The sequence below is a fragment of the Chiloscyllium punctatum genome, chromosome 42 (genome assembly GCF_047496795.1).
Source record: "Chiloscyllium punctatum isolate Juve2018m chromosome 42, sChiPun1.3, whole genome shotgun sequence".
Lineage (NCBI taxonomy): Eukaryota > Metazoa > Chordata > Chondrichthyes > Orectolobiformes > Hemiscylliidae > Chiloscyllium > Chiloscyllium punctatum.
In genome coordinates this window covers 36622129-36638378 of record NC_092780.1, presented here as the reverse complement: position 1 = coordinate 36638378, position 16250 = coordinate 36622129, and the positions used below count along the sequence as shown (strand labels likewise).

The 16250-nt window shown below is 39.5% G+C and overlaps 1 protein-coding gene across 9 annotated transcripts in view; it reads left to right on the top strand.

The window, feature by feature from the left end:
- fmnl1a (formin-like 1a) overlaps nt 1-16250 on the top strand; it is a 265065-nt gene that overhangs the window by 222515 nt on the left and 26300 nt on the right. For all 9 annotated transcript variants that reach the window (XR_011955183.1, XR_011955182.1, XM_072561823.1 and 6 more), the window contains 5 exons: nt 2122-2190; nt 9099-9179; nt 9893-10022; nt 12652-12815; nt 14452-14553. Coding sequence is in view for 7 of the 9 variants with exons in the window: in XM_072561823.1 (XP_072417924.1) it covers nt 2122-2190; nt 9099-9179; nt 9893-10022; nt 12652-12815; nt 14452-14553 (546 nt within the window). In the remaining 2 variants the exon portion in view is untranslated. The remainder of the gene's footprint in view (nt 1-2121; nt 2191-9098; nt 9180-9892; nt 10023-12651; nt 12816-14451; nt 14554-16250) is intronic.

The following is a 16250-nucleotide window of genomic DNA, read 5'->3' as shown; positions in this document are numbered from 1 at the left end:
GCAAATAGAATGTTGGCCTTTATTTCAAAGGGAATGGAGTATAAAAATAGGGTTAAAAATATATCAGGTACTAGTCAGACCACAGCTGGAATATTGTGAACAGTTTTGGTTCCTTCATCGAAAGAAAGATACTGTGATTGGATGCAATCCAGAAAAGCTTTAGACTGTCTAATGAGGAGAATTTGAGTAAGATTGAGCTTGTAGCTGTTGGAATACAGAAGAATGAGAGGTAAGCTTATTCTTATCTACAGGATTCTTAGTGGACTTGACAGGATAGATGGGGGAAGGTTATTTTCTCTTGTGGAGAGTCTCGGACAAGAATAATGGGTAACAGGCTTAAGACAGATATTTAAGAATTTCTTCTCTCAGAGGCTAGTGAATCTATGGAATTCTTTGTCGCAGAGGGTTGTTGAGGTTGGGTCATTGAGTATATTCAAGGCTGAGACAGACAGATTTTTAAAGAGAAATTTGGTGGCAAAACTCAGCAAGTCTGGCAGTATCTGTGAAGAGAAGTCAAGAGTTAATGTTTTGGGTCTGGTGACCCATCCTCAGAAAGAGTTGTATATAAAAACAAAGGGTTATTGGAACCCCTGACTGTCAGGAAATAGTCACTCCCAAATAATGTTCTGAAGAAAGATCTGCAGTTGTTTCAGATTTTACTTCGATTTTTAATTAGTAAGGGAATCAAGGGTTGTGGAGAAAAGACAGGAAAATGGAGTTGAGGATTATCAGATCTGTTATGATCCAGCCAAATGATAAAGAGACTTGATGGGCTGAATGGCCTACTTTTGCTCCTGTGTCCCATTCAGGTCTTTTGTGGACGTTGAGCCCATCACTCCCAATGGTCCTGTCAAGCAGCAGCATGTAGTTGAAGAAGAGGAGTTGGCTTAGCATGGGGACTCCAGAAATAACTGTGTGAGGGCTGTCAGGGAAGCTCCTGGAGATGCTGCTTCTATGATTGAATAAGGAAGACTGGAACCAAGCAACAAACAGCACCACTGAGCTACACGATAGAGGAAAGGTGTTGAAAGAGACTGTTGTGATTGAGCCAAGTGATGCAGAAAAGTCAAGCTGGGATAATGTACAGAAAATATAATTTATGACGTTGTTTAAAGTGGTTTCAATAGGAAAGCAGAGTTTCGCTCCCTACTTGAATCCTTGCAGGTGCAGCTTGAACAGATTTCCAAGGTGGGAATAATTCCAAGTGCTTTTGACAGAAAGGAATGGGGCAGAACTGAGAAAGGACAGTGGAATCACTGACAGGGTGGGTTTGTGAAGGGATTGAAGGGAGGGAGAGCCCATACAAGATCAGAGGCAGCATAAAACATGATAAGGTGCTTATAACAATTAAAATTGTCCCCATCCTTTTTAATATCCATAACAATCAAGACTAAGCAAATTTTAGTTAGCGGTCCCATTAGGATACATGCTGAGAAAGAGTTGATAATGAAGATGATGTAACTCTATCATCGACAGTCATACACTCTCAAGGCTCTTGAGTGGAAGATCAATGGAAGAGAGGGGTAATCAGTTTTCTGTACATCAATGTGCAAGTTTAAATAAAAAATGTTTGTTGGAACTCCTGACTGTTAGACAATAGTCACTCTCAAATAATGCAAAGGCAGAGATGTAACCATCTCAGAGAAGGGACTGTTTAGCAGAGTAGAGCAGCCTTAAAACCACAATACACACTCCCAACTCCGAGACCTCATGGCGAGCAGAATACATGGAGCAAAACAAAGCAGGGTTTACCTCATGGAGGCATTTCAAACCATATCCAAACAGAAAGTGATATTTAATAAAAATGAAGACAGATTTGGAATTTTTAGGAGAATTCAATTTTAAACAAATGAAAAGGTTCTTTTTGCAAAACCTCACAAAATGTTTTTAAATGAAAATACTACTGGGTCAAAATTTAAGCAACAAAAACATCTTCTTTACAACTGCTGCCATTGATTAATGATTCATAAAATGCTGAACAATCTCACGTTTTTGCTGTCAATGAGAGTCCATGCTGCAACGTGTCTCCCTCCGAGATCTCCCTCTGAGTACTCTAGGTTGTACATTTTGGTTCCAGTAGGATTGTCCATAACTCATTGAAGTCCTTGCCCTCTCTTACAGCAACTGAACGCCATCATTGCTGCATCGATGTCCATCAAATCATCAGTGAAGCTAAAGAGAATTCTGGAGGTAAGATTGTATAGGGCTAAGCTTATACCCACGCTGGGGGATTGCTGGGAGCTTCACCGGCAAAGGGTAAAGTGTCAGGGAAATGGAACAGACTGCAGAACACCAAAATTGACCAGTATTTTAAGAGTCCAATGATGTATCTTCTTCTGTTGATTAATGTTAGTGTTTGAATATAAAAACAGACTTACTACTTTCACTAAGTTAAAAATCACACAACACCAGGTTATAGTCCAACAGGTTTAATTGGAAGCACACCAGCTTTTGGAGCGTCACTCCTTCATCAGATAATTTTAGAGGGCTCAATCCTAAGGCACAGAATTCTGTGTGCTAGGATCGAGCCCTCCACAATCACCTGATGAATGAGTGGCGCTCCAAAAGCTAGTGTGCTTCCAATTAAACCTGTTGGACTATAACCTGGTGTTGTGTGATTTTTAACTTTGTACACCCCAGTCCAACACTGGCATCTCCAAATCATGACTACTTTCACTAATGTTAGCAAATGGAGAAAGCTAGACCCTACACCACCACTGAGCTTTACAACATTAACATTTAACTATCTCGCATGAAATCCTCCATCATGGTTTGAACATAGACACAATGTTATTGATGGGTTAATATTCTGTTACATTAACAGAGAGAGGAGTTTAATATGTGTACAAGGATTTCTACAGCATGGTTTCCACACCTTGGTGTAATCATTAAATCCCAACCGAGTTCTGTTCCAGCAACAGACATGAAAACAAAAGTGAGCTGACCCATCTTAAAGCAGCAGATAGAGGAATTTGGAAAACACATGCTAATCAGTTTTATCAGATTATCACAGGTTGTACAATCTACCCTACTGATGTATTTCATTTAGACATCAAACCCAAGGGATAAGTATTGTGTCTGGTGTCAGTGCACCCAGTAGTTATTAATCTAAATTCAAAGGACTGAAATGCACCTTTAATTTAATCACTGAATTCTGCACAGGAAATGAATGTTTAAGATGGTTCTGAGTCCTGAGTCTCAATGCTGGTCTATGGGACAGTGATGTCTTAGTAGTCCCTTATTAAAGAGTCCAGTAACCTTCGTCTCTTCTGGTGATGTACATTACATGGGCAGACTACCAGTTAACAATCCCATCTAGTGCCAATGCCCAACCACTGTAGCAGTCCATCTAGCAAAGGGATGAAAATGTAAGAATCTGGGACAAGAGAAGTGACTCACCTCCTCCTAAAACTGCATCTCGAATAATTTCATTGCTTTCAGCTCTGTTATGTTGCTTGTCCTTTATTCTGCACCATATCTTGTCGTACATGGGTCTGAAAGGGTTAATATTGAGGAGTACAATAACCACCACTCACTCTGATATTGTCATATGGACTTGCAGACAGGACGGTTTAGGATTTTGAAGGCGTGATGTCTAAGATGTGATCCTCCTCCATGTCTCTGTAACGAGGTTTAACATCGTTACGAACATGCAATAAATTCTATCTTGGCCACATTAAAAGATTGTTCTAATTAGATCAGGAAATGGTTTTCCTTGACCACACCAGACCAGTCAGACTCTATAATTTTCACAACACGAAGAGATGGTGGTAGTAGCCTTGACCATGAGCAGCAGCTATACAGTACAGCAAGCTGACAGGCCCATACAACGTATCCTATTCAGTTACCTCCGAACCTCTCCACACTCCACTGGCTTCTCATCAGTCAGAATGCTGAGTTTGCAATCTTTGCCCTGAATTACTAATTTCTCCATGACCTTGTCCCATTTAATCTCAGCAATGTCTTCGAACTCTACTCAAAGCAGAGCCCAGTCCTTGTCTCATTGCATGCTGCCAGACCTCACTTGAAATCTCATTATTTTCCACTTATGTTGTTTCGTCTGACATATTGATGTTTTCTGTCATCATTGACCCAGCACTCCACTAATCCAGCACTATAATATTCTGTTCCTCAGGTTTTCCAACTTGTCCCTTCTGGAATGTTTCCTCCAGCTCTTCATCTTCAGAATGCTGCCCAACCTCAATATCCCTACTTTTAACTTCCCTGCCCTCCCACCACCTACACAACACCCCCTGTTGTCTCCCCCACCCTCTGGAAAATAACTTCACTCATTTTACTAGACTGGCTTGTTATTTAATTTCAAGTTGTATTATTCCAAACAAAATGTCGCTTTCAAGTTGCAAAGATAGAGTTTGCAGTTTGGGTGAGATCAGGCACAAATTGTTCTCGTTTTCAAAGCAATTCAAGGTTCCACCCAAATGCATTTACATTGTTACAAATGTAGACTGTTCCATTCTATTTTCCTTACATTAAAAATACACCTTGATATGCAAACTTATGAATGAGGAACAGGAGTAGGCCATTCGACCCCTCAAGTCTGTTCCACCGTTCAACAAGATCATAGCTGATTTCATTACTCCACATTCCCACCCGTCCCTGATAACCTGTCAGCCCAAAGCTTATCAGAAGCTATTGTTATGGACCAGGCCAACCCCCTCAAAACATTTCAAGAAGGTAGCCCAGACCCTAACTTTGCTAGTTGCTGTAAAGCAGATATTCCAGGAGAGATGCTGCTGGTCAAACCACTTAGTTCTAAACAAAACAGAATTTATAGACAAGAATACCAAATTAAACACAGAAGGAGAACAGAATACAGAATAAGTTAACCGATCCGAAAACCTGACAGATTATCCCAACTTAATGATGCTACTTACAACAATCCCCCATAAACAGCCCTTGGCACAAAAGGTAAAATCAAACACAGGTTCTTACAGGAGAGAAGCCAGAGAGACCATATCAGCAGGGACCTGCTTCTTTGGGCCCATCAGCTTCCAAACAGTACTGTTAAAACCAAACCAAACCAGAGATAAGCTGAGCTGGGAGAACTGGCCACTCCCCTTTCACTGTACAAAGTGTTCATTTTCAAACACTTGAAAGCCTGCTGCTTGAGGCAGTATCTGTTAGCTATCATCAAACTGGCCCTAAAACCCTTCAACTTAGACTTTTCGGAGTCCGTGTCTTTTACGACTTCTCTGGGAAAAAATAGCAAAGGCAACATAACCTTGCTAAAGGAGCAGCTTCATCACACTATCTAGTTCTTTCTTTATAGCATTCAATGATTGCTTCTACCACCTTTTGAAAAAGAGAGTTCCAAAGACTCAGGAACCTCTGAGAAAAAGAAAGTCTCCTCATCTCTGACTTAAATGACTTCAAACACTGACTCCCAGATTCTCCCAAAGAGAAAACATCCTTCCCACATATGTCCTGTCAAAAGCCTCCAGGAACTAGTAATTCAATCAATTTGCCTGTTATTATTCTAAATTTTAGCGGATACAAGCTAAGCCTGTCCAACATTTCCTCTGATCTTCTTATTGTTTCCAATACATTTACATTCTTCCTCAAATCAGAAGATAAATACTGTATACATTATTCCAGATACAGTCTCATCAGTGTTCTGTATAACTGAAGTGTAACCTTCTTAGCTTGCCCTTGCAATAAACCAAAACACTTTGTTAGCTTTCCTAAATTGCTGCTTTATGGGCATACTAAACTTAAGCAAATCATGTACTAGAATACCTAGAATCCTCTGCAATTCAGAGCTTCACAATCTCTCACATTTTCCCACATTACAATTAATTTGCAAGATTTTTGCCCATTAAATTAAACTGTGAGGGGTTTTTATGTCCTCTTCACAACTTACTTTCCTACCACCTTTTTGTTAACAGTAAATTGAGCTATCATACCTTCAATCCATTTTATATGTTATGAAAGGTTGAGCCTAGCCCTGTTCCCTACTGTTAATTGGGACCTAAGCAGCTCCAGCAATTTACTCACTAACACTTTCCTGTTGATTGTAATTTTCTTGAGTTCTTCCCTCCCTTCCATTAGGGCAGCACGGTGGCTCAGTGGTTAGCACTGCTGCCTCGCAGCACCCGGGTTTGATTCCACTCTCAGGCAGCCATCTGTGTGGAGTTTGCTCGTTCTCTACTGTTTGCATGGGTTTCCTCTCACAGTCCAAAGGTACGTAGGTTAGGTGGATTGGCCGTGCTAAATTGCCCATAGTGTCCAGGAGAGTGCAGGCTAAGTTGATTAACCATGGGAAGTGCTGGGTTGTGGGGATAGGATGGGATGCTGTTTGGCATTGACTCGATGGGCTGAATGGTCTGTTTCCACGCCGTAGGATTCTATGAAAATGCCTAATTGACAGTTATTTTTGGAATATTCCTTAATCCTCTGTAGTAAAGGTTGAAGTAAAATACCCATTTAATTTATCTGCTTCTCCTTTATTTTCTGTAGAATCGACATTTACTTGATTAATTAGTTTCCTTTTATCTATATTTCCTTCAATTTATAAAATTGCTTACTATCTGATTTTATGTTGCTAGTTAGATTTCTCACATATATTAGTTTTTTTCCCTTTTTATAATCTTTCAGTCAATCCTTGCTTCTTCTGACCTGACACCAAATTTTGATATGTATTTGTCTTTTTTTAAAATTTGATAGCCTCTTTAATGCTTGCGGTTAACCATTGAGTCCTCACCTTGGAATTTTTCTTTCTTATTGGAAAATATTCGTTCAGTATATTCTGAAATATTCCCTTAAATGTCTGCTACTGCATCACTATTGAACAATTTTTTAACCTAATTTGTCAGTTCACTCGGCATTCATATTTTCGTATTGACATTATTAAAGTTAAACATGCTTGTCTTGGACCCATTTCTCTATCATTTAAAACTGAATGTAAAATTCAGTCAGATTATAACTGATGGTTTCTAGGGGCTCCATCACTATGAGATCATTAATTAATTCCATCACATTGCACAATACCAGGTCTAGAACTGGTTGGCTCCAGAATGTTCTAAGAAACTATCAAAAAAATCTTCTGTGAGCATTTCAGCTAGGTTAACTTTGCCAATTGGTTTTTCCAGTCTATATTTAGATTAAAATCCCCCATGATTATTGTTGGACCTTTCTGACAACTCACATTATTTCTTCTGGTAGACTCCATCCCACTGGGTAGTTACTGTTACATGATTCCCACAAGTGATTTTGTGACATTATTATTTCTTATCTCTACACAAATCACTTCTACATTGCAGATTCCTAATTTAATCCTCTGTTGTGCTTGTACCATCATTAACTAACAGAGCCACTCCTCCACTTGTCCTAACTCTTGACCTTCCTAAACATCCTGTACCCTTAAAGATTCAGGTCTCAATCTATGTTATCCAGCTGCAATGCAGCTGCTATCAGATTATAATTTGCATTTATATTTGTATTATCTGTTCTTCCCTGAATGCTCCATATGTTCAGATACAAAACTGTTGGTTTTACCCTTTTATTATTGATACAACATCTAGCCTAAAGTGTTGATTCACTCTGAAATTTGCACATTCAATCCCTTCCTGTCATGGCGCAATTCCATTTTAAAACTTCTCTCTCTTCCATTGTGTATATTCTTTAATTTAATGCATCTTCCCAAATTTGATCCTTTGTCCCCTTGCTATTCAGTTTAAATCCCTCTCTTCTTCTGTTGTCATGCAGCTTGCTAAGACAGCAGCCCCAGCATGGTTCAGGAGCAGACCATCCTGATAGTAAAGATCCCACCTTTCCCAGGCCTGGTAGCAGTGCCCCATGAACTGGGACATACACCAGTCTTTTGAGCCACACATTTGTGTATCGGGTCTTATTTGCTTATTTATTTTGAGGTATGAAAGAGCAACAATTTGGTGCAATTTTAGTAATGTAGTTAATATTGGATTTGGCAATACATCAAACTAATCCACCACTTGATAGTAATTTAATTTTAAATTGCTTCATGGTAAACTATAGATCACAGAATTATTCCAGTGCAGAAGAAGGCCATTCAGCCCATTGTCTCTGCACCGACTCATTATAAGCCTTAAATTATTTACGAATCAGCACCTTAGTAAAGTAAAAATGCTTTGACTTTAAAAATATTTTTAAATGCTCCTGATAGAAGTTAATTTGAAGAGCCCTTTCAAAAGGTATATGGCAGAAGCCTGTCACATGTCTTATTCTGAACTGTGGAGTCATAGAGTGATAGAGATGTACAGCACTGAAACAGACCCTTCAGTACAACTCATCCATGCTGACCAGATATTCTGAATAAATCTAGTCCCATTTGCCAGCACTTGGCCCATATTCTTCTGAACCCTTCCTATTAATATACCCATCCAGATGCCTTTTGAATGTTGTAATTGTACCAGCCTCCACCACTTCCTCTGGCAGTTCGTTCCATATAAAAACACCACTTTTTGCATGAACAAGTTGCCCCTTAGAGTCTTTTCAATATATCTCCTCTCACTTTAAATCTATGCCCTGTAGTTTCAGATTCCTCTACTTTGGGAAAAAGTGCTTGGCTATTCACCCTATCCATGCCCCTCATGATTTTATAAACCTCTATAGGGTAACCTCCATCAGCCTCATGTCCAGTTTTTTTTTGAGCCAGGTCAACTCACAACACTTAACATGTATGTTTTTAGCCAATCTGCTCAGAGATACTATTGCATGTCTCTGGAGCAGGTGGGACTTTAACCTAGGCCTCCCAATCCAGAGGTAGGGACATGAAGCCAATGTTGGTGAATTGTGCCAATCAAACGAGTGGAAACCATGGGCTGAGATGTCTCGTACTTATGTTTTCACTAATTTCCAATTCACGTCCTCTAATCCTACTTCCTTGACACACTTTGAAGTCTGGGTTTATCAATGTGAAGCTAATTACCAGAAAAGAAGACTTGTCTCTACTAAAGAAAGCCTATGAGTTGGTGCTGATTCTGTGAGATCACTTGTTGTCAGATACAATATTTCACTATGCAACTTCTGAATAACAATCTATTGTAAAAACAGACCATTAAAATTATTGCTGATCTCATTCAGTCTCTTCTCTCCTGCAGATCATTTTAGCATTTGGAAACTACATGAATAGCAGTAAAAAAGGAGCCGTTTATGGCTTCCGATTGCAGAGTCTTGACCTGGTAAGATTGTGGAACTATTATTGGAAAATTATGTATTAATTAATCTAGTGATTTACCAATGTAACTTGCAGTCTCTAATAATCTACTGAATAGTTTAATGAATGATTGGTCATAATTAGCTGTTGTCTGCAATGTTAATTTCACCAGTCAGCATGCAACCAGTTGATGGTGATCAATTGATTGTAATTCCATCAATACTAGGAACCAACTGAAACCAACTCTCAGAATGCTGGAGAAACTCAGTAGGTATGGCAGGATCTGTGAAGGGAAAATCAGAGTTAATGTTTCAAGACTGGTGCAAGGCTCAAAATGTTAACTCTGTTTCTCTCTCCACAGGTACTGACAGACCTGCTGAGTTCCTCCAGAATTCTCTGTGCTTCAGATTTCTAGCATTTTTGGTATTTTATCTTGATACTGGGACATCTCTTGATGTCATTCTCATAGTTTTAGATCTGAATGCATTTATGCTGAAAGGATGACATTGAAGAGTGGGTAAGTTTGGAGTCCTGAAGAAGGGCTCATGCCCGAAACGTCGATTCTCCTGTTCCTTGGATGCCGCCAGACCTGCTGCGCTTTTCCAGCAACACATTTTCAGCTCTAATCTCCAGCATCTGCAGTCCCCACTTTCTCCTACAAATCATTTAAGACAGATTCCAATTATAAGGACATGTAACTGTGATCCCATTAATTATTTTGTCTCTGTTCACTTTCAGCTCCTTGAAACCAAATCGACGGACAGAAAACAGACGCTAATGAACTACATTGTAGACATAATCCACACACAGTATCCTGAACTCAGTACCTTTCATACTGAGCTGCTCTTTGTCGACAAAGCTGCTGCAGGTAATAAAGCCAAGTGACCTGAACAGAATGTTGACCGTTTTACAGATGGAGAGGGAGCAGTTACTAATTCATAAGTTGGGAGCATTTATTCAAGTACACCAAGGAGGAAGAGCAGCGATAGGGGTACACCATGTTGTGGGAACAGTGATGAGGGTACACCAAGTGGGGGGAGCAGTGATGATGCTACACCAAGTGGGGGGGGATACAATGATTAGGGTACACCAAATGGAGGGAACAGTGATGAGAGCACACCAATGCAAAAGAAAGTTTGAAACAATGGAAAATTCAGTATTTAGATTATCGTATATACTTGTATAAAAGTCAAATTTTTTAGACTTTTTTAAAGGTTAAATTTATGGGGTTGACAATTACATGAAAACTACTTTTGAAGGACTGAAATTCATACTACAGTCCAAAATACCATATTATTAGCAGAAGCTCAATTGATCTCTAATGAAAAAAAAACTCAACGAATTACAGTAATTACTGGATAAAGACAATAGAATCAAAAATGAATTAGTAAGCTTTTATTTATACATACAAAAAGTGAAGTAGAAACATAATACGGCTTTAAATTAAAATCACATGGTACATCTTAAAGAAATTTTAAAACCTCATCTCGGTATCTGACTGTATTCCACAAGTGCTACAGGGGAACTCAGCTCAGCTGAGCTGCACACAAAGGGAGGTTGTCACCTGACTCTGACCTGATGCATCTTAAACTTTCATGCCAAATTGGTGTGAATTGTACATCAAAATACACAATAGCTCAAAAAAATTGTTTCCTCATCATAACATTTATGCGCAAGACAATACCTTGATTTGGAAATGTTGGTCTGTTATCTGTCAAAACTAACATCAAATTTACATGAGATATGTGGAACATTCAAGACTTGTTGGCCACAAATATGGAATCGACCATTACATGAGATTGACTTTTAATCGAGGATATACCATATATTAATGATTAAAGCTGTGATGGCTAGATTGTGTGAATGCGACACTTGTAAAGTTGGGGCTAGGGGATGTTAGATTATGTTGGTATGGTAGTAATGAAGGAAAAGTGATTTTGTCACATTGGAATCGTTCTCACAAAGGGAAAGTGATGAATTTTCACCAGTATGATTTGTGTATTTTGGTGGAGTACGGAGCAGGTTAGTGCTGTCAGGTTGATGCAAACTCTTATGAAACAAAAGAAGTGAAACTTCACATGGCTGGTGGCAGAGGAGGGTGTCGTTAGTGACCAATGGCTCAGTCTTACCAAAAATTGCTGAAGAGACAAAGGCAAGAGAAGAATCATAAGTTCAGTGTCCCACAGGCCGTCTGAGAAATAAGGAATAAATAATGAAAGTAAGGGACAATCCCTTAGAAATTAGATAGTTGGCCACTGTGAATGATGTTGCTATCTTTAACTGCAAGTATTTTAAATTATAATGGCTTGTATTATCAGTTCTGATCTATTCTTTGTATTAGGATTGATAAGAGTAGACAATTAGTCACAGGCATCTGTCTCTGTTAAGGAGACACAATTGATTATTTCACTTGAGGAGCACCATTTCACGTCAAGCCTGGGGCAGGCAAAGGAGTAGGTCCAAGTCTACCTTAACCAATAAAAAAACACAAAGAACTACAGATGATGCAAGTCAGATACAAAAAAAGATTGCTGGAAAAACACCATTGGTCTGACAACATCTGTGGAAAGGATGCAGGGTTAATGTTTTGGGTCCAGTGACCCTCCTTCAGATGGGTCTTCCGGGGTAGACCAAGTCTACCTTATCCTGAATTAACTTGTTGTATTCGCAATATTCTGAAGTACATATTAGCTATCTTTCCACCTGAGCTAACCTCACCCTCAATAAGAGATGGAAGATAGGTATGTGATGGGGAGTTGGTCAAAAGGAAATGCATATTTGATGATTTCTCAGTTTGATTTCTGGGAATGATGCCAGCGTGTAGCAGGTTGGACCTGCCATTGCCCTTTAGCAGGATGGTTCCATGTCTGCACTCACTGGCAATTTAACAGTGAGAATCAGGGAAAGATTAAATCAGGGAAATTAGAATCTGAGCCTGCTCCACAGCAATAGTAACAGAGACCTGACTCCAACTCCTTTAGAAAGACAAGCTGTATCATTCAGACTGCCATCAGACAGGATCAACAATTCCCTCTGAATCATCAGAGTGGCTTTCTTCATGTTGCTATGAATGTAGCTCCTGTGACTTCATTGGCACCAAAATAATGTCAAGGCCAATTTCTGAGCATGTGTGGGTACCTCATTGGCCCTTTCCTATTTCATATTTATGCTGCACCTTGGTGACTCCATCTATAGACATACTGATTAGTTACCTTCTCGCCACTTCTCTCATTCCCTCCCTACCTTTGGTTTTTCACATAGCTTATTTCACCGTCCAACACCTGTCTTACTGTCTCCCTTTTTGGTTCAGTGTCAAAATTCAGGATATTTTATGTCAAAAGTGCTATACAAATGCAAGCTGTTGCACATTGAGGAATCAATCTGCCTTTGTTTCTGTCTTGGGCACATTGTGTTGTACCTGCCTCACCACCTGAACCATTATCAGCTTCTTTGATTAGAATGTGGGTGACTTTTCCCACTTGATGTCTCTATCGCAGTGTCACTGGACAATGTTCTACAGGACGTGCGATCGTTACAACAAGGAATGGAACTTGTCCGGAAAGCTTTCATGGTCGAGGATACCAGTTTACTCCTGAAAGAATTCCTGAGCAGCAACAGTGAGAAAGTGGACAACTTACAGAAGGACGGCAAAACTGCACAGGTAAATAGCAACAAGCTCACTCAAAGAATGGTCTAAAAGCTCATCTTACTGAGCCAAAACACCCACTTGTTGAGGTCACACTGCACTGTGCAGACAGTGATGTCTTACGTTAAGTTAGCTAGTTTTGGCCATCGTTTATCAGTATACACGAAGCCACTCAATTGTCAAAAGTAGCCCAACACTTACCGTTCAGGTACCCTGAGGTGAGTAAGGGAAATAGATCAGGTCACTTTCCCAAACGTTGTTGGAAAGATGCAGATGTTGAAGTGCTCCAGCTGTTAGGCTGCTCTGTAACTGATATTCCAACCATTTGTCTCATAGTCCCACTTCATTCAAAAATAAATATACAGAGTCATAGCCAGAGAGTCCAATCGCGCAGAAAAAGGCCCTTTGGTTCAACCAGTCCGGGCCGACCATAACCCTAAACTAAACTAGTCCCAACTGCCTGCGCTTGACCAATATCCATCCAAAGCTTTCCTGTTCATGTGCTTATCTAAGTGTCTTTTAAATGTTATAACTGTATCTGTATCCACCACTTTCTCTGGAATTTCATCCACATAGTAACTGCGTTCTCAGTAAAAAATAATTGCCCCTCATGTATTTTTTTAAATCTTTCTCTCCTTACCTTCAAATTATGCCCCCGGTATTGAAATTCCCCACCCTAGGGAAAAGACATCTTCCATTCACCCTATCTATGCCCCTCATGATTTTATAAACGACTATAAAGTAATCTCTCAACCTCCAACACTCCGGTGAAAAAAGTCCCAACCTATCCAGCATTTCCTTAACTCAGGCACTCTGTTCCCACCCAGCCATTGTTCTAACTGACAGTTTATCCAAACTCTCAGGATTGATTCTAACAAATTGCCCACCACCGATTTCTGGTTACCCATTATTATTATCCCAGCCTTGTTCTCCAATGGGCCTCTCTTCACTATGGCCTTTTTGTTCCCTCTTATATATTTAAAGAAGTTTTTACTGTGCATGTTTATATGAATTGCCCATTTGGCATTATAATTTATTTTATATTCCATACAGCTTCTAACCAGGCCTGTCAGAATACGGATTAGTTTAGATATAAGAAGAGAAATTGCTGGAGAAACTCTGCAGGTCTGGCATCATCTGTGGAGAGAGAAACAGAGTTAGTGTTACAGGTCCAGTGTGACTCTTCTTTTGTGAACTCTGTTTCTCTCTCACAGATGCTGTCAGATCTGCTGAATTTTTCCAGCACTTTGACCTTTTTGCTTCCAGTCTTCAGCATCTGCAGTACTATGCCTTAATTGACTGATTTAAATTTGCTTTTTGTGGCAGACCCTGGTGTTGTGTAAATCTGAATGAGTCTTTGTGAGGTGACTCAACTGGAATGAATGGCGGGCTACAGGTGCCTGCGTTCAGAGTGAGGCCACTTCCTGGCTGCAGCCAGAAAAAATTAAGAGGGGAGACTCGTGCCTTAAATCAATGACCTTTTTAGACAGCTGCTCAATATCCACCAGGGCTTCCCAAGGAATATGCATGGAGCTCCCAGATCCCAATGAACTTGCTCAAGAGGGACTTACCTTTGTGCTAGTTAATGTTGATCATCACAGTCCCAGTTGCTGATTGGGACTAACCTTGTGTTCATTGTTTTCTTCCACAGGAAGCTTACCAATCTGTCATTGAGTACTTTGGTGAAGATGTTAAGACAATGCCACCATCCATGTTCTTCCCATTCTTTTTGAGGTTCATCAAGGCTTATAAGGTAAAGAACAGAACACTGTGCGTTCTCCGTTTAGTCTAGGTCACTAGACTGATGTGTATACACTTCAATGTTTGCTTCAAAATGCGTTGTCCCTTCCTGAAGCTCATTTCTGGACAATCCCATCATTATTCTAATGAAACATGGTTTAAATTAGAATTTTCGAACTTATAATACAGCAACCTGTTTATTAACCACCACCTATGGGACCAGGAGTATATCAGTTGATTGAATATTCCAGTTGATCAAGAGGACCACATAATCAATATAAAAACACACATTAAGTAATAGAAATGTAATACAAGGATAAACTCATCAGTGTTATACTTTATTTACAACATTAATCACTTGAATAGTAATGCAATTTTGCCTTAAATAAACAGTTTCTGTCAGAGAGCCTTCTCGCTTACACCCTCAACTGACTATTCGAACATTGCAATAATACTGTAAACATCGCGGCATTTGAGGCAAACAATTTTGCAGGTTTATCAACAGTGCTTCTTCATAAAATAGTTTGCTGTGAACATTGCCAGCATTATCACTACACCCTCGACAGTTGATTTTTATACAGGCTTGATCCTCCAAGCCACCTCTGCAAGTCAGGAACATCATGACTGATCTGACTGTGGCCTTTACTCCATTTACTCACCCACCCCAATATGACTTGATTTCCTCTGTCTCCAACATTCTGGAGGAAAATTTCACAGACTCACGGCCCACTGAGAGAAACAGTTTCTCCTTATCTCCCTCATAAATGGGAGGTCTCTTATTTTTAAACTGTGTCCTAGTTCCAGTCTCTCCCACAATGGGAATATAGACCACCTTGACACTGAGGAAATGTCATACACCAGGTAATTTTACATGCCCTAATCTATGTTAATTAAGGAGGAACTTGTTTCACTGATAGGACAGGTAATACCAGAGGATACAGACTAATCTTAATTTGGAAAAGCCCCAGTCATGAATTTGCTGCTTGAAAGAAGGGCAGGAACTGATTATGTTATGATTTTTGATATTGCCTCCAAAATATGCTCTTCTAAGAAACTCTCAGAGACCAGATCATATTAGACTTAGTACTGTATAATGTGACAGAATTAATAAATCACCACAGAGTAATGACATCTTTGGATAGGGTGATCATAATATGATTCAATTTTACGCTCACTTTGAAAGGAAGATGGTTCTGCCTAAGATTAGCATTTAATTAAGATTACAAGATTTTAAAGTGCAACTATGCCAACATGAGCTGAAATGAAGTGCGCTATTAAGTGAGCAGGTGCATCATTACACAAATAGTGGCAGACACTGAAAGGGATTAAAGTAAGGAGAAAGTGTATACTTGTGCAAAGGTGAGTGGCACTTCAGATGACTAGTCAGAATACAAAGAATGTTGGAAAATGACAGAAGGGTTTTCAGTACAAATAAATAACAGCATGAGTAGAAACTAGCTAGAAATAAAAGGACAGATAGCAAGAATTTCTACTGGTATATAAAAAGGAAGAAAGAAAGTAAAGTGAAGTTGGTTGGCATGAGGGAAAGAATGGGGAATTAATGGTAGATAATAAAGAACTGGCAAATGTAATGAATAACTGTTTTGTTTCTGACTTCACTGGAGAATACAGAAAGCATCTAAGTAATACCTTTAAATCAGTAAGTGGACAGAAGAAGGGAACCTGGTAAATTATAATCACCAGGGAGGT